The 23083-nt window shown below is 34.5% G+C and overlaps 2 protein-coding genes across 2 annotated transcripts; one reads left to right on the top strand and one right to left on the bottom strand.

Annotated features, from left to right (window-relative positions):
* The first annotated feature begins 3925 nt into the window (after window positions 1–3925).
* On the top strand, window positions 3926–13093 carry LOC8274835 (aconitate hydratase, cytoplasmic). The gene is made up of 20 exons (XM_002524138.3): window positions 3926–4435; window positions 5122–5226; window positions 5417–5577; window positions 5659–5751; window positions 6098–6283; window positions 6539–6700; window positions 7428–7572; window positions 7653–7795; window positions 7881–7937; window positions 8063–8142; window positions 8272–8347; window positions 8791–8976; window positions 9154–9221; window positions 9652–9770; window positions 10010–10131; window positions 10411–10509; window positions 10606–11085; window positions 11544–11642; window positions 11744–11986; window positions 12658–13093. The coding sequence occupies exons 1-20, from the start codon at window positions 4138–4140 to the stop codon at window positions 12727–12729; spliced, it is 2994 nt and encodes a 997-aa protein (XP_002524184.1). The 5' UTR covers window positions 3926–4137; the 3' UTR covers window positions 12730–13093.
* A 6944-nt stretch (window positions 13094–20037) lies between these two features.
* LOC8274834 lies at window positions 20038–21102 on the bottom strand. Its single transcript, XM_002524137.4, has one exon. It carries the CDS (start codon window positions 20682–20684, stop codon window positions 20220–20222), a length of 465 nt encoding a protein of 154 aa, XP_002524183.1. The 5' UTR covers window positions 20685–21102; the 3' UTR covers window positions 20038–20219.
* Between the last annotated feature and the right edge of the window lie 1981 nt (window positions 21103–23083).

Genomic DNA, 23083 nt, shown 5'->3' with positions numbered 1-23083 from the left:
TACACTACACTATGAGACGAAGCCAGGGTAGTTACAAGTGTACTGAAAATCAGGTTCTTGATAAGCTGATTTGGCATTAACAACTTCATTAAATGCAATCTAGGATTCGGTAGTTTTATCGCTGCCTTTTCTGTCACTTTAGCACTGCCACGCATTATTACTTCTTTTTCTTTTCCTTTCTCCAGCACATTAATCTCACTCTCTTCTTCTTCTTCTTCATATACACATTCGTTATCTAGAATTAACATCCCTTTCCGTGGAGTTGAGTTGGTCCTTCTATAGTACCTAAACTTGAACCTTCTTCTTTGTTCTTTATTGGTTTAATATAGTATAAAAGTGTAGCTCTTGAACATTAACCAACCTCATATTCCCATACTCTTTATTTATAGAATCTTAACAAAAAATCTAATCCTACCGTCAAGCGAAGTTTCTTGGTCTCTTATTGGTAAAGCCCATCAACAATGGCTTTCTCATATCTAAATCAACTTTCAAACGAAGAAATTGATGTAGCCCCAACACTGGAACCTATTTGATATCATAGTTTAATGAAGTTCGAACAAATTGCCAATTGCATTGGTATAGTCTTTGTTAATTGATTTAGGGACAATCCTTATGCTTGTGGCCAAAATGGTGTGTGAGAGAAGTTCACTTCATGAAGAGTGAGATCAAAAGGACATTCCTTAATGCTAATTAGTTAGTTTTATAGACATCAAGGTCGACCTTCCATGAATTTCTTCATATCAGCTTCACATGTTTACTTAAACATAAATATTCTTCCTACTATTTTCTTTACTTTAAAGGTTCCAGTAATCTTCCATGTTGCGTTATAGACTTCTCTAAGTGTTCCAAGACTAAAGGACCGGTGATAGATGACTTTACCAATAAGCAGACATTTACTATATGGTGGTTCATTATAAGAATGAGTTTTGACTTCTAGAACAGGCGTTGTGGGTTTAGGGCTGTTAAACAAATACTTAGGTTTAGGGGACTAAAACTTGACATACAGAAACTTCAACTAGACTGATAATAAAAGATTATAGCAATACTTGCTGATAAAACTAGAAAACATAGTACTGGTACTATGAAAGTACCCTAATTATACAATAATTTCTATTTTTTCTATAAAAAAAGTATTTCTCAATAATATTTGAAGTATTATATATAATTAATAAATATTTTAAAATATTTTTTATATTTATTGAGTTTATAAATTTTATAAAGAAAGATATTTAAGAATATTTTAAATTATTATTATTTTTAAAATCTTATAAATAATTATAAAATATTAAATATCTTATTTTAAATTTTCATAAACTAATTCATTATTATTATTATTATTATTTATAATCAAAATAATAACAGAAACCGTACAATACAGATAGACATTTAGTGTGATCATAATTACTATTCACACTAATTAACATAACTGCGTGAGCAATGAACAACTCAAAAATTAAAGATGTACATTATGTATGGTTGAAATTCATAGAATTTATAGAATTTATTTGCAAATCTAAAATTTATATGCTTTAAATGATGTAAAAATTAAATTATAATTCTACATAATCAAATTTATGTAAGATTAGTTGTAGTTAAACTAAATTCTAAGAAAATAGATACAACTTCTAAATGAATTTCATATTAGTTTGTCAATATATTTTATAATACTAAAATATCTCTTTCAACTTTGTTATTTTTATTTTACTTTTCAAATAAAATAAATTATTTAATTAATTTCAATCAATATAATTACTGTGTATACCAAGCAACAAAATAATCAAAGTGATGGATCACAAACTCATAGTGTATGATGAAAATGTTTATGAATCACAAACTTAGGATGTATGATCAAAATGTTTACTCTAAAGTCTATATCCATTCATTTTTATTTGGATAACTTTCTAATGTATTTCATATGCTCATATCAAAAAATGTGCTATTGTATGACAAAACTAAGAAAATTATTTTAAAATTCAAACATTGAATATATTAAAAATCAAACAATAGATAGCTTGAATTCATTATTGCTTTACTAGTTTTGTTAAAATTTTATGTGGAGATAAAAATAAATAATTAATGCTTGGGTAAATCATAGATGTTACCCACCTTTATTTTTCAAAATTTAAATTTGAATTTTTTTTTACATCAATTGAATTTTTATTTTTATATTGAATATAAATGGACAATTACTTCGGTTATCCGACAAGCATCAGATGAGTAAAAAAAAGTGAGGTAATTAAATTAAGATAAAAATAAGATGTAAAAGGATTAAAAGATAAAAGTAAAGGAAGTAAAAAATAGAGGAACCTGTAGTTATTATGTAAGGGATACCGATTTATTCATTGAACCTCAGCCCAGGAAGGTCCCACTTTCTCACAAATTCATTTTGGTTATAAAATAGTGGAAAGTTCCAAATGGCCAACTCCAACCATACCACATTCCAACTCAGAAAGCCCGAGAATTTTCACTTTTTCCTATGCCCTACATTAAGATTTCTTATTTGGTGGTCCAAGACAACTCCTATTCTTATTTCTCATCCTGTTCTTGCTGTTCACCCCCTTTACGACCCAATTTTATTTTGTAAACCCCCTCACGTATTTTACTGAAATATCCCCAACAGAGCTCCAACATCGTGATGCTTCTTGCGTGGAGAGTGGCAAAAATATAAAAAATTTATTCTATTAATAAGATTAAATATTTTAATAAATTTATTACATTTTACCACATATTTAATACTGATCTGACATACTATCCACTTATTTTATATAAATATTAAATATATAATTGAATATTTTAATTTTGATATATTAAATATTATAGAAATTTTAGTATATTTGATTATTATATATTATAAATTAAATATCAAAATTAATAACTAATAAGATTAAATATAAAATAAAGTAATTAATAAAATTAAAAATAAAGTTTTAAATAAAATATTAAAACTAATAATTATTAACATCCAAAATAAAGTTTTAAAATTTATTATTAAAATTGAATTCTTTTACAAATTAAAAAAATAAAAAATTAATATAGATAAATATAAAAAGAGATATAATCGTTTTCTACATATTTTATACCTTTTCCTATAAAAAAATTAGTTGGTATCTAATAATATAAATAATTTTATTAATCTGCTGAATTAATTATTAAGAATATGTACTTAAAATAATAAATAAATAAGATTAATAAATATATATTTTATATTTTACTGTCTATTTTAACATAATTACTATATTTAAAATGATAAAATATTATATAATTTAGAATCTGTGGAATTAGTCGAACTCTAAAAATATTAGATTTTATAGAAATAAAATAAAATTATTTTTGTTATATTTCGGAAGATAGAAAAGTGAATTTGATATATAAGTATAAATGATGTAACCTCAATAATACGTGAGGAAAATTGGACTTAATGCAAAAAATAAAATAATAAGAAGAGTGTTCCATTTGTTCTTTTCATTTCAAATGCTGCCAAAGGTCGCCTGTCTTTAAACCCCTTCGAAACATCGCGTTTCCCATTAACCCATCGACAAAAACCAATCAGAAACCCCAACCCAAAATCGCGATAACGTGTCCTCAGACTATTGGTTACATCACCAAGCCTTAAACAAGCGTCGAAAGCAGTGAACTTGTATCCCCACCCAGATTTAAAGGAGATAGAGAGAATAACAAGATGCCACTTGCGAAACTTCCAAATATAAGCCCAATAATCCCCTGTAGAAGCCCCCATCGCATCCACCCGCATACCTAAAATACGGAATCCGTTACACGAACGTGGAAAGTCCCAATTCGTCGAGCCCACAATTGAAACAGAATACGTAACCGCAGGGAATCAAAGCCTACTTTCCATGTTCTCCCGGGGACTATTCTCACCTTCTCAAGTTGAGCCAGTAACCAGTGTTAATATATTTTTTCCATTGATTCTAGAAGAAGGGCAGCGAGGCACGCAGCCCTAGGTTTTCCGTTGCTCGCCACACGCCTCTGTCTCTTTCTCTTTCTCTCTCTCTCTTAAATCATTTTATGAAGTAGTTGCTGGCTGCTTTTTATCTGTAATTCTTCCTCTGTTAGTGTGATCAAATTAATCAAAAGTTCTTATCTTTTCGTTGTGGTGTTTTTATGTGAACAATCGTCATGTATATAATGACGGCTTCAAGCACAGCCTCCTCGCTCTTGAGGGCGTCTAGGGCTAGACTACTTTCTTCTTCTTCTTCTTCTGTTATTTCTAGGACGACGCCGTTACCTCCGCCGTTGCCTAAATTCTCTGTTACGAACCGATCTCTTAGCTTCTCCGCCGCCGTTCGATCTCTCCGTTGCTCTGTCCCTCGCTGGAGTCACGGTGTTGATTGGCGGTCTCCTGTTAGTCTCCGCTCTCAGATCAGAACTGCTTCTCCGGTTATCGAACGCTTCCAGCGGAAGATCTCTACTATGGGTAATAATGATTTTTTCCTATAATTTCGGAGGGTGTTTGTTTGTTTTTGTTCATTGTTACTTAATCATATCAGTAATAAATCTCAATTAAGATGGATAGTTGACTTTGGCCAGTCAAATCTGTTTGTTTTTTTTCCTTTTAGTTTCCTTCAGTATAATCTTCCTTTCAAATCCTAGGTTTGCGAAAAGAAAAAAAAGAAAGAAAATTGTTTTATAATAGATCAGTTGATTTAATAGATATTTTATTATTGGATTTATTCAATTGTTATTTTATAGATTACATGTCATTTTCAATACTATTTGCCTACACTTTGTGAATTAAATAGCATTGTTTTCAAATAAAGCGTTTGTGTTTTGAAATAAGGAACGCCTGTATAGTGTTTCTTGTGACCATATCTTGAGTTCTACTGCGGCATGTGTCTACTGTTTTCGTAGTATTCTTTTTGTGGCTGATCAATGTATTAATTCAAGCTTTGGCAAGAGTTGAATTGAATTCCTGCAAAATTATGTCACTTTTGGTATGGTTTTGTTTCTTTTAAAATGCCCCTTTTATGGTTAAGTGGGAAATATTGAATTTCAGCAACTAAAAGCTTTCAAAAAATGAGAATTGACTAAATATTATTGAATTCTTGTATTTTTAGACTTTCTGAACATACTCTGAGTGTTTCTTTATTTCTTCAATTCCAGCTGCTGAACATCCTTTCAAGGGAATCGTCACACCTCTCCCCAAGCCAGGTGGTGGTGAGTTTGGGAAGTTTTATAGCCTTCCTGCTCTCAATGATCCAAGGATTGGTAAGTCTCCGCATTAATTCCACAAATTTCAATATGAACAGATACTTTCTTTCCATATCTTATCAAGTTATTTAATTAAATAGCTAAAACTGGAAATATTCTTATCAAAAGAGCATCATTACCGTCTAATTGTCTATTACTGACATTAAACTGTGCACTCATGATGTGTGTTTCCTTGTGTCAATAATAGATAAGCTGCCCTATTCAATCAGAATCCTTCTTGAATCTGCAATTCGCAATTGTGACAACTTCCAAGTGACAAAGCAAGATGTCGAGAAGATCATTGATTGGGAAAATTCAGCTCCTAAACAAGTTGAAATTCCTTTCAAACCTGCTCGTGTTCTGTTGCAGGTATGTCATTAACCCTGGTAATTAATTGCTGTTCTCATAATAAGTAAATATTGATGTTTCCATTCATTTTGTTTATATCAGGATTTTACTGGCGTACCAGCAGTTGTTGACCTCGCTTCCATGCGTGATGCTATGAACAAGCTTGGTGGTGATTCCAACAAGATCAATCCCTTAGTGCGTATTCTATTTTCTGAATTCAGTGTGAAAGCACTTCGATTCTGTTCCTCCTTTTGAAACTGAAACTGGTGGTCTACCACTTTTCTTTTAGGGGTTTTGTCTGGTAATTGGTGTTCTGAATAATTATTTGCATGTGAATCTTAAAGTTCTTTTATGGGTCTGAATAACAAGAATACAAGGGCTCAAAAGGTCAATGATGCATATTTATCAGTCTCATTGGATGGTTATTCTAATACACTATGCTTATGATATAAAACTACTTGTGAATTTGATCTTACATGTGTTCGACTTAGGCAATTTCTAGACCTTATTTTGACCAATTTTGAAATGATTTTGCGTGCAGGTTCCTGTGGATTTGGTCATTGATCATTCAGTTCAAGTTGATGTCACGAGATCAGAAAATGCCGTGCAGGCAAATATGGAGCTTGAATTTCAGAGGAACAAGGAGAGATTTGCTTTTCTTAAATGGGGATCAAATGCATTTCAAAATATGCTTGTAGTTCCCCCGGGTTCTGGTATTGTGCATCAGGTATGACTTGGAGGTGCAATTGTTTGATGCTCTACAGCATGCTTTTAACATTTGAATTTTCATATATGTATCTGTTTTACTCATTACTTTCAGCTACATGCTAATGATGTTTCACCTTGTATTTTTACATTTAGAAGTGAAGGCCTATTATTAGTTGATAAATAGTTAAAAAAAATACTAGTTGATATTTTTAGTTCTATATGTCAGTTATTTTATGGATCTGGTTTGACATGAATTGACATGTTCAAATTTTAGGTGAATCTTGAGTATCTTGGACGTGTTGTTTTCAACAAAGATGGCATTCTCTACCCTGATAGTGTGGTTGGAACTGATTCTCATACAACCATGATTGATGGGCTAGGAGTTGCTGGCTGGGGTGTTGGAGGTATTGAGGCAGAAGCTGCAATGCTTGGTCAGGTAATTAATGCAAATGAAATGTGCTATGTAATAGTTGTATTATCTCGTCTGTTGCTTAGAATGGAAGTGGATATACCCATATTGCTTCCTCATTCGAATATGATTCTTCTATGGAATAATAGGATCTGAATTGCAACTTGCTATGAAATACACTAGCATGTTATCCTTAACTCTTGCAACCTCTGGATGCCCTTCTTCAGTAACATTTATCTGTGCTTAATGTGATTTCACTACAGTTTCTCCTTCATTGTAGAAGAGACCTGGTTTACAATATCTAGTTCCCCATAATAGACCTGGTTTACCATATCTCTTTCCCCATAATCACCTCTTTTTATTTATTACACGATTTTTCTGGAATAGGGTATATTTTTGCTTCTTTATCAATCATATAACTGATTTGAAATCATGTTAACACTAAATGGTCTTTTGTACTATTTTCAAGTTCCTATCTTCATATTTGTTTCATATTTTGAGTCTTCACCTTTCTTATACTTGTACCTTCAAATTTTTCTTTTCTGTTCTGAAAATGTGCTGCCACATTAATCTGAATGAAAAAATTAATTATCAGAAAGATAAAAACTCTATTCCATGTAACTCCGTTACTCTTTTTATTATTTTCTTTTGTCAAACACTCCTGTCCTTCTTACTTCAACTACCTGAATATACTCAATTGAGCTCTCAGCTTCAATTTTGGTTTCTAATGTTGTCAACATTTTCACATTGGCAGCCCATGAGCATGGTGTTACCTGGTGTTGTTGGGTTCAAGTTGTCTGGAAAACTGCACAATGGTGTCACTGCTACTGACTTGGTTTTGACTGTGACTCAAATGCTGAGGAAGCATGGTGTTGTTGGCAAATTTGTTGAGTTTTATGGTAATGATTCTCATGGTCCTAATTGGAACAATCTGTCAATCAGTCAATCTCAAGGTTTTCATGTCTGTATGTCCTTGCAGGGGAAGGTATGGGTGAGCTATCATTAGCTGACAGGGCCACTATAGCTAACATGTCACCTGAGTATGGTGCAACTATGGGATTCTTCCCTGTGGATCATGTTACCTTACAATATCTTAAATTGACTGGAAGGAGTGATGAAACTGTTAGTATTTGAGACTTCTTCATGTATAGTTGTTTGCAATTTGAAGGTTAAAATGCTTGCTGACTTATCATGTTTTGTTCCATAGATTTCAATGATTGAGTCATATCTTCGTGCAAATAAAATGTTTGTTGATTATAATGAGGTACGACCTTTTCTACACTTGTTCTTCCCTTATTACCATTTTCTATTATAATTATCGCAATTTTTTGATTTGAGCTGCAAAATAGTCTATCTGCTAATGAAGCTTTTTCATATCAATAATTTCAGCCTCAACAAGAAAGAGTATACTCATCCTATCTACAATTGGACCTTGGTGAAGTTGAACCCTGTATTTCTGGACCAAAGAGGTGTGTACTTCAGACTTGCTTGAACTTGTCATCAATGCCTTTGTATACACTAATGCTATATGGTGTTTTAAACTTTCAGTATAAAGGTGGTTTACTGTATATGTTAAGTCTAACCATTATTTTTAACAGACCTCATGATCGGGTTCCTCTGAAAGAAATGAAGGCTGATTGGCATTCTTGTTTGGACAACAAAGTCGGATTTAAGGTCGATTGTTAACTTATGCTCATCGAATTTCTTCTGTTGTTGTAAACTAAGTCATGTGCATAAATGCTTGGTGTGATTAAAGTTTGGGTTGCTTAAATTGTTTTCACATATTTTGCCCTTCTTTTTCTCCTTAAATAAATAAATAAATTTGTCGGACTTTTTACTTTTTTAACTTCTTCTTTTTCTTATTGGATATGGCTGATAGCTACTTTGTGCTTGTGCATATAAATACATTTACAATTTGCAGTGATTGTATGACAAATGATTGGCACATTTTCAGGTTTTGGTTAGATCTTCCCTTGCTAAACTTTCCTTTCATGACCTCCCTGGAGTAAACTATTTTCATTAAAATTGGCATTTTTAATTCCATTCACATGAACCGATTTCCTGGCTTTTTCTTTTCCATAACTTATGTGCCATCCTAAATTCATTTGATAATGCAGGGTTTTGCTATACCAAAAGAGGTGCAGGAAAAAGTGGCAAAGTTCTCATTCCATGGACAGCCAGCAGAGCTGAAGCATGGTAGTGTTGTGATTGCTGCAATCACAAGCTGCACGAATACATCAAATCCAAGTGTCATGCTTGGTGCAGGTCTTGTGGCGAAAAAGGCTTGTGAACTTGGTTTACAGGTTAGAAATGTTCAAATAAGTTATCGCTGTTAGTTTTTCCAGCTCCCTGAATGTTCTTTGCTGAGGAAAAAGTCCTACCTAGATGGATTGCCTACTTTCTTCTTTGATTCATTTTAAGAAATGCTAGAAGCAGCACCCAACTACATTCTCATGGTTGTGTATATGATTCTTCACCAGGTTAAGCCATGGATAAAGACAAGTCTTGCCCCTGGTTCTGGAGTTGTTACAAAATATTTACTGCAGAGGTAATTGCCTGAAAATTTCATATATAGTTTCTGTAATCTAACTTGGGCCAAATGGCTATAAACATTTAGCTGAACTTCTCAATTTTACCAGTTGCTGCACTAAAATTTAACGTGTAGAGAATTTAGTGACTTGGCATGTCAATGTATGCAAGCACCTTATGTAGAAAGCTCAATTGTCTTTTGCATTAATACATACATATCCTGTAGGGTCCACATGCACACTGCTGCAATTTTCACATGGTTGTTCTTAATGTTAAAGCTCACTGCATTAATTAATAAGAATCAAAGGATTGGACAAAATTGAGGAAACACATAAAACTCATGTTCTTTTTTTCCTTTTTCTTGATTTTCCTATAATGTAATTACTTCGCAAATTATTTATAGTTGTGAAGTGAAACGTTCACCTGATATTTTCTTTCCCGTGTTGCAGTGGATTGCAAAAATACTTGAATCAACAAGGCTTCCATATTGTTGGGTATGGCTGCACAACATGCATTGGCAATTCTGGAGATTTGGATGAATCAGTTGCTTCTGCTATTTCAGAGAATGGTAATTAATTTTGAGAACGTATTTATGTAAATAAGTAATATACAGTGATATGAGTTAGCTTAAGTAATAGCACTTTTTGGGTGCCCATAATTTCCTTTCTCTCTCTCTCTGTCTCTCTCTCTCTCTCAAATAAAATAAAGAAGTTATGCATCAATGTACGACTCTGATAGCATAATCTTCACTTCTGTATGCACATTTGCTAATATTTCCTTTGGCTAATGTATTCTTCTCTCTCCCAGACATTGTTGCAGCAGCTGTGCTTTCTGGGAACCGGAATTTTGAGGGTCGGGTTCATGCCTTGACAAGAGCCAACTATCTTGCTTCACCTCCTTTGGTGGTTGCCTATGCTCTTGCTGGAACGGTATGCTTACTATTTAAGTGTTAAGTATACTATGTTTTAGTAACCAGCCATTGGTGGTGACTGGTGAATTTAGGTATACCTAGCCTAATTAATCCCAGCCATGAGTGGTGACTGGTGAATGTTAGGTATCCCTAACCTAATCAATCATATAACTTTGTGGGGAGCATTTCTGAGTAGTGGTTTCCGTTTGAGGATTCAAATTTCACGAATTAATCTTTTTTAGAAAAGAAATCCTAAGTGTTCATCACTGACCTGCTTCTTTAATGAGTTATTTTCCAGGTGGACATTGACTTTGACAAGGAGCCAATTGGAACAGGAAAGGACGGTAAAGATGTCTATTTCAGGGATATCTGGCCATCTACAGAAGAAATTGCAGAGGTAGATGCTCTGAGTTGCATTATTTTATGGTGTAGTTTTGACTTTATGTTTAACTGCTGAGTGAAAGTGAACTGATTTAAATGTCATACTGTGTAGGCTGTGCAATCTAGTGTGTTGCCTCATATGTTCAGAAGTACTTATGAGGCTATCACAAAGGGCAATCCCATGTGGAATCAACTAACAGTACCAGCAACAACCTCATACTCATGGGACCCTAACTCTACCTACATTCACGATCCCCCGTATTTCAAGAGCATGACCTTGAACCCTCCTGGAGCACATGGAGTGAAGGACGCCTACTGTTTGCTAAACTTCGGTGATAGTATCACAACAGATCACATCTCCCCAGCAGGAAGCATCCACAAGGACAGTCCTGCTGCAAAGTTCCTCCTTGAACGAGGGGTGGATCGCCAGGACTTTAACTCCTATGGAAGTCGACGTGGGAATGATGAAGTGATGGCTAGGGGAACCTTTGCTAACATTCGCCTTGTTAATAAACTTTTGAATGGGGAAGTGGGACCGAAGACAGTACACATTCCTACAGGAGAGAAACTCTACGTGTTTGATGCAGCATCGGTAAGTTTCTTTGTCTTGGATCCTGTATGTTTCCCATCTCACTGGTTTGCTCTTATAACTTTTGCTTCTCTCTGAGGCAAAGTTGATTAGCAGCGAATTTGTTTCTTAGTTTTTGTTTTAATCTATTTTTTTGTACTTTTGTTCAATTGTAGTAGTCAAATACAAACATCCCTTAATGCTAGTGTATATTAGAGTGATTTTTGTAATAGATGTGTCGTTCAGTTAACGGCCCCTCAGTTTAAATTTGCGGCAGTCATCTTCTGAAGTGCATCTATTAATTGTATAAATATGTTGTAGTTTCCAGTTTGAGTTGTTTCCCTGTGATTTATACATGCCATAATATCCTTGTCTGCAGCATATCTTGACTAGGGTTTATCACTTATAATTATATAAGCCAAAATTTTGTTATCTGTAAGATATAATTTGTCTAACCCTGGGTGATGTCTCTGCTATTTCAGAGGTACATGGCTGCTGGGCATGACACTATTGTTTTGGCGGGAGCAGAATATGGAAGTGGAAGCTCTAGAGATTGGGCTGCCAAGGGTCCAATGTTATTGGTGAGTGTTCTGATATTTACTTGTGGGTTATTGATTTTCATTTTTAATTTAGGGGTGCTGGGCTTCGTATTGTTTTCTGTATAACTTGGATTTTATTACAGGGAGTTAAAGCTGTTATTGCTAAAAGTTTTGAGAGAATCCATCGCAGTAATTTGGTGGGAATGGGAATTATTCCACTTTGTTTCAAGCCTGGTCAGGATGCAGATACTCTAGGGTTGAGTGGCCATGAGCGGTATACCATTGACCTCCCAAGCAATATTAGTGAAATAAAGCCTGGCCAAGATGTGACTGTCACAACCGATAATGGAAAATCTTTCACCTGCACTGCTCGCTTTGACACCGAGGTACCTCCTGATTTTTATTAGCTTTAAATATCTTTCCAAAGTTGAAGTTCATATGGAAAAGTATGTGCAGAGCTGCATATTGCTACTTTGTATTTCAAATTGGAGAAAATCCACTTGGAAAAAAATCTATGATCTCCAAGTCTAATAGTGATTTGAACAGAAAAACCATAATGGTATTCATGTACATGCATGTACACGGGTATGCTATCAACATATGTTACCACATACACTATGGGTTAGGGGGGAATCTTTTTTCTCTTGCCAGGAATGTTATGTCACAAGTACCTGAATCCATAAGATTCTGTGAACTTCCCGCTGTGAGCACAAGCTATTATATAGACCGTAGGGTTTTTTACACTTCAAATAGCAGTTTGTTAAGAATCAATCTGATACTTCTATTTATTTTTCCTGAAATGACTGGGAATACGTGGCAAACAATTAAAATAGGAAACACATTAAAAATCTATTTGCTGATGCCATAGTCAAAATTTATTTGCTTGGCTTTGTTTGTCTGCAAAGGGTTGGGAATATGTTCTATTCTTCGTGCCACGTGCTACTATTACACTTGTACCATAAAAAACTTGTACATCTTAGCATGTACACTTTTTCAGATAGTTTTGCATCAGTTTTTTCTTTTTTAATGAAAACTCTGGTGGCAATTGCAATTGCAGGTGGAATTGGAATATTTCAACCACGGAGGCATTCTGCCATATGTTATCCGCAACCTGATGAAAACAGAGTAAATCGTTGGGCGGTGGCTTTTTTCCATGCCATGGGAGTTTTCAATTGTAAAATGCGAGAGGAGAAATAAAAAGTTTTCAATAATAGGAAAAGGAAATCATCCCTTTCGTAGGAAGGGACAGGAAATTCTTTTAGCACTTTGTGGTGGATTAGCGGTATAAATATTTTCTGTGTTGGTCATAACTCGAGTTCCACTGTGAATCCATACATGGTCATGGAAGTTTCGTTTATTTATGGAAACTGGTGGTGTCCTGTCCTGTCCTGTAAAACCAATTCTTTATAACACAATTCCCTCTTTCTCACGAATAACAAATCCATCTGAGTCTTGATTGCAAAATAAGATTTTCAGCTTTCCCTTTGCTCTAATCAGCTGCGCCTATAGCTAAGCTAATTATTTGTTCTTTTTCTTTTTTCTTCTTTTAATAGGTGTCCTTACTGCCATTAAATGCAGGAGAATACTATAAAGCTACAGAAATTGCTTTCTTAGGTGCCTTGTGTAGTTATGAACAGCTGTATCATGCATTCTAGAATTATATTCAGAGTCCTGTGTTGCATATAATTTTCATAAGCAGCTAATTACCGTATTTTGCTACGCCTGAATTTTTCCTTCCACTTCAATATTTGAGCTCCAAGTGACACCTAGTTTCGTGGACGTGGCAGGACCTGTGCAAGGTCTTTCACACTCGCTAGTAAAATGTCATTTTATTCTCTTTGCTATTTTAAAATGAAAATCGATGAAACAGACCTGTCGAAAACCCAGTGTTACGGACTCCTTTGACTTCGTCCAATTCCTAACAAATTTTATGTCCTAATTGGGAAGATTGCTAATGATCTTTTTCATAACTCAGGCAAACATTAAGGATTGCCCAAGAATGCAAAAGACTAAAAGAACGAGCACAAGGGATGCCAACTTCTCATGTACTTTGAAGTCTTTCTCTGACCCCGTTTTTACTTGTATCCTCCACCTTTCTCTTAGGTGGTGGTGGTGGTCTCATCGGAAACTCTCCTTGTATGCATTGCCATCGCCATCTTTAGCCTTAATTTCTAAGGATGGGCTCAAGTGTTTACTCATACTAGTCATTCCACCGTCAGGACTTCTTTCCTATTTAGGGGTTGCTGCAGATTTATGACCCTTCTGATTTCCACCCTCACAGAATTGGATTGACCCAACATATGGGTGGCCATTTTGCATATATGATGAGCACCGTAATGGAATATGGCATCCAAGATTGCATTTATAATTAGAACTACCTTTCCATCTACTGGAGCAAGCAACAATTATATCCATCTTACCTTTGCATGGACCGATGCAGACAGATATCCATCCCCTTATGCTACTCCATCAATGGGGAGTCTCTTATAGTTTAAAAGATGTCAACTTCTACATTCTAGAGGAAAAAAAATGTTTTCATTTGTTTTCCTCACCATCTTGAATACTAGTTGCACTGTGCAAATGGTTTTTTAAAATTATGATTTTGTGATATTAAAGTTCAGCAACATTGGTAGTAAAAGTTATTGCTGCCGCGCCAATGGTAAACTTTTGTCACGAAAAATTATACTGTGGCTAATATATATTGGCAATGAAGAAGTTTTTGCCGACAATAATAGTCTCTTGGTGGCAAAACTGATTGCTGTTACAAAATTTCTTGTGGCAATAAAGAGATTTATGATATGAAGAACTTGATTTCTTAATTAACCGAATGAAAACATTCTGGTATATATACAAGTCCTAAAGGGCTAATATATAAAGGAGAAAGAGTCCATATGACTCTCTACAAACATAAAAAAAAGAAGTTCTAATCTATACTGAATATAGAGTCCTATTTCAAGCAGAGGTCTAAAAACTTCTTTAATCCTTAATACTCCCCCTCAAGTGAGGAGTGTAAATGTTAATCGCTCCTAACTTGGATAGGAGAAGTATGAACTAACTAGGTCCGAGTGGTTTAGTAAACATGTCAGCTGGTTGGTCCTTTATTCCGATGTGAACTGGTATCACTACTCCATTTTGTACCTTCTCTCGTACGACATGACAATCGATCTCGATGTGCTTAGTACGTTCATGGAACACCGGATTGGAAGAAATATGGATCGCGGCCTGGCTGTCACAAAACAGCTCGACTGGATTATCACATGTGATTCTTAGATCCTTAAGTACATTCCATAGCCATGTAATCTCGCAGCAAGTAATGGCCATTGATATGTACTCGGCTTCTGCACTTGACTTGGACACAGTGTGTTGTTTCTTGCTCTTTCATGACACTAGTGCATTTCCAAGGAAAATGCAATATCCCGATGTTAGGCGTCTCGTGTCTTTGCACCTTGCCCAGTCGGCATTGCAGTAGGCCGTTAACTCTAACTTTTCTTGTGATGGCAATAGAATGCCTTGGCCAGGGGCCTGCTTGATGTAACGCAACACAAGATGTGCTGCATCTAAATGTGGCTGTCTCGGGCTTCCATATATTGGCTAAGAATGTGGACCGGATAAACTAAGTCTGGCCTAGTTATCGTCAAGTAAATTAATCTGCCTACTAACCTTCGATACTGAGCTGGATTTCTACGTAGTTCTCCAGTTCCTTGCGTGAGGGAAAAATTCTGCTCAATAGGTGTTTTGGTTGGCTTAGCTCCAAGGAAGCCTGTGTCTTCAAGTATGTCAAGAGCATACTTTTGTTGGCACAGCATTATACCACGCTGCGATTTGGCAACTTCAATACCAAGGAAATACTTTAGATTTCCCATGTCCTTTAACTTGAATGCTTTGGAGAGTTGTTGCTTGACGCTAGTTATGGCCTGTATGTTGTTCCCTATAATAATAATATCATCCACATACACGAGTAAACATGTAAACTGACCATTGTCGTCCCTTGTGAATAGTGAGTAGTTTGACCAGCTTTATATGAACCCTGCACGTTTGAGGGCAGTAGACAGCTTGATAACCATTGGCGCGAGGCTTGTTTGAGTCCATACAAGAATTTGTGAAGCTTGCATACTCGTTTCTCCCCTTGCTTCGCAAAGCCTAAAGGTGGTTTCATATAGACATCTTCGAGAAGATCACCATTAAGGAACGCATTATTTATGTCTAGCTAGTGTATATACCATTGTTGGAGAGTTGCAAGACTAAGTAAAAGTCGGACAGTGGTAAGCTTGGCAACAGGAGCGAACGTTTCTCTATAGTCGATCCCCTTAATCTGGCTGTAGCCTTTTGTAATTAAGCGTGCTTTATACATGTCGATGGTGCCGTCGAGATGTAATTTGGTTTTGTACACCCACCAGCAGCCAATGGGATGCTTGTTAAGAGGTAAGTGTACTAAGCTCCATGTACCATTATCCTGTAGAGCTTGAATCTCTTGATGCATTGCCTTGCGCCAATGTTCATGTTGAGTAGCTTGGAGGTAAGTTCGAGGTTCTTTGTGCATGCTAAGGTTGACAGTGAATGCTTTATGTCTGGGAGAAAGGTTTTGATAGGATATGACATTGGAGATAGAATGTGGGGTAAATGAAGATCTTCGTGAAGGGAGTTTTACCTCGATTTGATAGTCTTAAAGTCGTGAAAGAGGTTTTGTGGCTCTTTTTGGAAGGCTAGGGACTGGTGTTGCTTGCGGTGTTATGTCATGCTGTTGTAGTGGTTCGGTAGTTTGCAAAGTAGGCAATGTAATGCGAGGTGAATTTGGTGTATGATCATTTGGTGTGGAGATGTTTGGCCAAGACTTCGCTATTGCAGGTGCATGCACAAGTTATGAGATGTTGATGCTAGGCTGTTCTGGACTAATGAAGACATCTTCTTTGTGCGAAGGGAAGATGTTGTAGAACTGTGGGAATTGGTTCACATAACTTTCTCGAATTGTTGGTGTAGAGAATGGAAAATCCGTTTCAAAGAATATCACATTTTTGGAGATTAGAGTTTCTTGTGTAGCAAGGTTGAACACTTTGTAGCCCTTTTGTCCATGTGGATAGCCGAGAAAGATACCTTCAATAGCTCTAGGATCGAACTTGGATGGTTCTCTAAGATGAGTAGAAGAAAAACATTTACATCCGAAGACCTTTAGGTGAGAATATGTTGGTTCCTTTCCAAATAGTTTTTGGAAAGGTGTGTCTCCTTGAAGGGGTGGTGAGGGTGTTCGATTGATGAGGTATGCCATAGTCAGTATTGCCTCTCCCCAAAAAGGCTTTGGTAGGTGAGCTTGAAACAGTAAAGCTCTTGCCATGTTGAGAGATGTCAATGTTTGCGCTCCACAACTGAGTTTTGTTGAGGTGTGTTTATGCAGCTTGTCTGATGTTCTATGTCTTTACTAGAGTAGAGTTGATATAACTTAAATTCAAGGCCATTGTCGCTTCTTACGGTTCGAACCTTATGTCCAAATTGTGTCTCAACAAGGGTAATGAAGTTGGTAAGAAGCTGTTGTGTTTCTGACATGTGTTTCATAAGGTAATCCAAACACATCGTGAGTGATCATCTATAATTTTGAAAAAGTACTTTGCACCAGAAAATGTGGGAATTTGGCAGCCTCCCTATATGTCAACATGAATCAAATCAAAACATGTATCTTTAAAGGAAGGTTTTATTGAATATGGTTGTCTGGTTAACTTGGCCAATGCACATATATCACATGTACTAACTGCTGGTTCTATATTCTTAAGAAAAAGGGAAGAGGGGTATGAATTTGTTTGCTAGATGTCCGAGTCTGCAATGTCATAAGGGAGCTGATGCCTTTTGTATCACGTTGCACTTTGCAAGTTTTCCATGAGGAGTGCTGAGGTAATATACGCTCCCAATCGTCTTCCCTGATTGTAGGTCTTGTATAAACAAAGTTGTCTGATAAATATGGTGATGAAGATTGAATCGTATGCTGGTTTGCTGATGGAAACCAAATTCACATGAAATAATGGAAGACATAGGACGTTGTGTAGTGTGAGCGTAGGAGAGAACAACATAATGCCTATATGTGTAACTGTATAGGTCCTACTATCAGGCAATCGCACAACCCGTGTAGTGATAAATGAGACTGTGGTTAGGAGTTTGGGGTCACACACAATATGGTCGCTAGCACCACTATCAAGGATCCAAGCTGAGTTTGGTTGTGTACCTGTAAACTCCTCATATGTAGCGGCATGGTTAGCAGATGAAGACTGGTGTGTGTTCATGTTGCGAAGCAGTGTGTTATAAGCTTCTGTGTCTGGGGACATTTTCTTGAATTTGCTAAGGAGGTCTATCATCTGTCCACATTCATCTTGTGAAAGAGGAAATTGATTTCTATCTATGGTGGAATTGTTATGGTTAATCTGTCCCTCATTGGTCTCAAGTGCAGCTTTTCGCTTTCTGCAGTATTTTCATGTGTGCCCTTCACCATTACAGTAGGTGCATTTGAGGTGTGCTCTAGTTTCATTATCATTTGAACGTTGATACCTTGTTGGTGGTTTCTTGATCATGTAAGCTGCCGATGTTTCTGCAGCAGGTTAGGGAATAGAAGCAGCAGCTTGTTTTTCATGGCGTAAAGCCATTGTAGTTTTGTTAATCTCGGGCAAAGGATCCATGCTAATGACCATGCTACGTACGCTTGCAAATTGTTCTCCTAATCCCATTAGGAATTGCATAGTTTTCTAAGATTCTAGGTAGGTCTTGATCTGGGAGGCAGCTTCACAATGACATGGTGGGAATGCATTAAGTGCATCTTTCTCATCCCGAAGAGTTTTCAGCTTGGTAAAGAAAGCAGTCACAGATTCAGATTTTTATGTGCATGCATGGATAGAACTTTCGATATTGAATATGAGAAAACCTTTTGAGTAGATCGAGCTATATATCCCTTGCTGTTCGGCAATGAATAACGTTGCCTGAGATGTCCTTGGAAAGAGCACCAAGAAGCCATGTTTTGACGAGAGTGTTGCACCTTTCCCATTGATGATAGTCTGCTGAATTTGGTTATGGAACATATAAGGTACCATCGATAAAACCAGTTTTATTTTTTTATGGTGAGAGCCATTATAGATTGAGACCATGTGATGTAGTTATCTTCTGCCAAAGGTTGTTGAACAAGCGATATGTATGGTTGATCATTGTGATTGAGATGCAGGGGGTGGTTTGGATGCTCCCGTGCTTCAGGATTCCTTTGTGCGATAATGGGTTTTGAGATAGATTGAATCCCAGTCTTCCTGGTTGATTTTGTCGACATAGGGTGTTTGGTGTTTAATGATTCCGGATCGAAATGCTCTGATACCATAAAGAGATTTATGATATGAAGAACTTGATTTCTTAATTAACAAAATAAAAATATTCTAATATATATACAAGTCCTAAGGGGCTAATATATAAAGGAGAAAGACTCCATATGACTCTCTACAAACATAAGAAAAAGAAATTCTAATCTATACTAAATATGGAGTCTTATTTCAAGCAGAGGTCTAAAAACTTCTCTAATCCTTAATAGGCAAAGAAATTTACTGCCAATTGATAATTAATGTTAGTAGTAATATTTTTTTATTGTTATTAATGTTATTTTTTTGGCAATAACTCCAATTTTAGTAAATATTTTATGATCACAATCCTCGGACAGCAATATGATGCAAGTCTTACTTTATTTCCATACACTTACAGTAACATTTCTTGTACTTCAATAGCGAAATAATCATTGCTAATTTTAGTATTTCTTATGGTTGTCTACTCAGGTATGTATTAGAGATGTTGTAAACGAATAATTAATTAGATTTCCTGTAATTTGTCAAATAAAAAGATGAATTTATTGCCCAAAATATATAATTATGAAAAGAAAGCCATTGACACATAAATGATTTATATTAAGTTAATAATACTTAACACGTAAAACCGTAGAATAAAGGGAATACTCGAATCTAAGTAAGATGAAATGATCTGCATAATAAAAGATAGTAATAGGGATCCAATCCAGCAAAACTGAGTCATAACACTGCAAAAAGCTTGAGCTCGATATTGATTTAAATTTTCAGATTTGATCGAGTTTTATTTTTTGATTTTCATCCGAAATCAATGAATTAATTTATATAATTAGTTCAACTCGATTGCTCTTATAAAAAGATAAAATATTATAAAAAATAAAAGTTTAACCTTAAATAAATATCAACTCTAAATTTGAGTTCGACTATAATGTATTCGAGATCGGTTCATCTTGACTAATTGAAATATAAAAGATAAAATAATAAAATAATAAAAATTAATTAAATTTATAAACATGTTGAATTAAATATTATAAAATTTGATCTCGAACTTTACTCAATAATAAGATGGAGCGAATTTTAATATTGTATGAATCTAGATAAGAAGAAGATGAAATGGTAGAATTAGCTACACGTGAAATTAGATTTGTGGCATTTAATTATAGATAACAATCATTTTTTAATGTATCTAGCATAATCAACTATAATCAAGCAAGTACAAATTACCAAGCCAAAAAAACTACACAATTAAGAAGAAAAGAGAAAGATCAAATGTTAGTGACAATATTACACTGATTGTCATCATCATCGATTAATGATCCTCTGGTATGCTCTCCAAAGTAGGTTTCCAGCAGCCATTATCGCCATCATCATAACTCGTTTGAATATTAATCAACCTTCTGATCCTCATTCTATGATCTCTCAACCTCACCGCCTTAACCAACTGCTCCGCAGAAGAGAAGTTAAAATCCTTCTTATTACTCATCAAAATTATCTCTCTCAACTCTTCTTTAGTCACCACAACTCTAATCCTCACGCGGCTGCTGCTGCTGCCACTACCACTACCGCCGCCGCCTTCTTTACACTCGCGGGCACCTTGATCCTCATTACTCTTTCCTTCTTCATGTAAACTAAACCTCACCGTCTTCCTCTCCGGCGGCGAAACCGATCTTCTTCTTCTCCTTCTTCTAGCTGTTTTAGCTGTTTCTTGCTGTTCATGATTAATCTGTGACACAAGTTTGTTGCTGCGGTTGTTACTTGTCAAGCAGTTTCCCATGATGACTGCTGGAGTACGTATCAGAGAGGGCAAAGTGAAGGAGAAAAATTATATATATAGAGAGGAAAAGCACATGAAGAAGCGGTTTTCTCGGCGGGTCTTCGAAAGAAGGTTATGGGACTCCTTAGCTACAGACAAATTTTAAAATGCATTTTTGCCTTTTGTTTGTATCTTATTGTTTTTGGTATTTAGCGATTATTTTTTTATTTTCATTTTTATTTTTATTTTTATTTTTATTTTTATTTATTTTTATTAGCCGACTGTTGCCTTGTGACATGAGCATTTCTCATGGGGGACTAAAACTTTGTACTGTTTTGAACTAATGACAGGTACTTCTTGAAAAAATTGAATTATTTTCTGATTGAATTTGAAAATACTACTTTTTAAAATAAAATTCATATTATCAAGTTGGGTATCATAGTGGAATATATATTTAGAGATCGAAATAATTATAATTATAAATTCTTTTTTACGTTAAATGAGATAATTTACAAAGAAATTTGAATTTAAAATCTTTTGGGATAGTTCATTCCTTAATTTATATTTAAACATGAATAATTATGATTAGAGTGTTTTTATTCCTTTTAGAAACTTTTTAATTGTTATTATCTGAGTGATTTTTTAGATTATGAAACTTTATAATTCATATATATATGAATGATTGGGTTCGGATTGGATTGAATCGAAGAGTCTAGTAAAGACTGACTTTAGCCATTGGAATCTATGGAAAGTTGGGTCATTTATGATATTAGAAAAAAAAAAAAAACAAACAATTTTGTCTCTAAGTATTAGTCGACGAAAGAGAAAATCAAGATACAGATATCTAACTTATAAAAATTAAATTATTATGGGATTGGTTAATTTTGATTCTCTATGATCTAATTAAAAAGCTTTTCTTATTGTTTCTAATATTTTGTAAAATATTCACTGAGTGACAAAACATGTTTCGGCTAACCTCTACTTTGTAACAGAGCGTAGGAACTTATTAGAAATCCCCTTTTATTATAGTGCTATAATTAATGACTGTTTGTTGCTTATTCAAAAGTTTAAGCCCTCTAATTGCGCTGGTAACTTAATCACACTATGTCAAACGACGGTTAAACTAATATAATTAGTATATATTTATATTAAGATCTCCATTGATTTTTATATATATATTTTTTCTTAATGAATTTCTTTTTATATAAAAGAATAGACATATTCATATCCTTTTCGTAAAAGATATTATAATTCTGAGTTAATCAATTTTCTTAAGGGCGTGATCAAATTAATTCTTATGGTGAATATTAATTTAATTAATAATATATAAAACTTCAACGTATATATTTTCAGTAAAAAAAGAGCATTTCAAGCTTCACATTGGGTACTTCCATGTGACCAAAATACAGGAATTTGCTTCTGTCCTTTGGTTTATTAATGGGGCATTTCTTTTTCTTTTTTTTTTTCTCTTAATTCTGAACTAAACCCAATTGAAATAGACTTAAAAATTTAAAAACCTCAACACTGCACACAACTTTAAAGAATTGAATTTTGAATGATTAAATTGTATGCCATGCATGCAAAAATATTAAAAATTTGTTAGTCTATATAATCATTTTATTACTCAAAAATGTTTAGCTGCAAGTGTATATCCTATACATATATACCTAATACAGGAATCTTATATTATTAACATTCACACTCAATCTATACCAAATCATCAATTATAATACACCTCAATCTTTTTTTCTTTTCTTTCTATAGTTTGGAGAATCATCAATTATATGATATTTGATATGATAAATCAAGTATGCATCATATTTTGGTTTATTTATGTGGATATCAATCTAGTTCCAACTATATATTATCAAATAATAACCCATACTAATTGTACCTAATAAGTGCATTATTATAGTATTTTATTTTCTTTTGATAAGTGATACCATTTGTCATTCTACTGATGGACTTGCTACTGCGGGCAAAAAGTGTAGCCATTTTGCTCTCACCAGAGTGTTATATGATCACACTTTTACTTGTATTGGGATATATTATTGAGTTATGCTAATGTAAATAAAAATATGAGTATAGTACCTTTACTATATTATTGAGATAATGTTAAAAAGTATTAAAATTCATTTCTAATTAATGCCCTCACTTATAAATTTTAATTTGAATGAATTATTGGACCCACCAGAGTATTAATTATTCTATATTAATATTCAAATGTAGATAAACAAAATTAACTAATAAGAAGATGTTACATTAGCTGAAATAACCCAATAATTAATAGTGATATATGTAATATATATAAATTATTTGATAAAATTTAAAAAAGAAAAAAACATTTCCTTCTTTTGTCAGTATGTAATTTTGGAGCCATGTGATTTGCTCTGATAAAATTATCCAACATGAAGCTACCA

This window comes from Ricinus communis, chromosome 7, assembly GCF_019578655.1.
Source record: "Ricinus communis isolate WT05 ecotype wild-type chromosome 7, ASM1957865v1, whole genome shotgun sequence".
Taxonomy (NCBI): Eukaryota; Viridiplantae; Streptophyta; class Magnoliopsida; order Malpighiales; family Euphorbiaceae; genus Ricinus; species Ricinus communis.
The sequence above is the reverse complement of the archived record's forward strand: the minus strand, read 5'-3'. Positions and strand labels throughout refer to the sequence as shown.

Bases quoted from the DNA above. Each gene is read 5' to 3' on its own strand.
- LOC8274835 (XM_002524138.3), top strand. From the start codon at position 4,138: ATGTATATAATGACGGCTTCAAGCACAGCCTCCTCGCTCTTGAGGGCG. The intron at 5,752-6,097 runs GTGCGTATTCTA...TTTTGCGTGCAG, and splicing joins CCAACAAGATCAATCCCTTA to GTTCCTGTGGATTTGGTCAT. The intron at 8,977-9,153 runs GTTAGAAATGTT...ATTCTTCACCAG, and splicing joins CTTGTGAACTTGGTTTACAG to GTTAAGCCATGGATAAAGAC.
- LOC8274834 (XM_002524137.4), bottom strand. From the start codon at position 20,684: ATGGGAAACTGCTTGACAAGTAACAACCGCAGCAACAAACTTGTGTCA.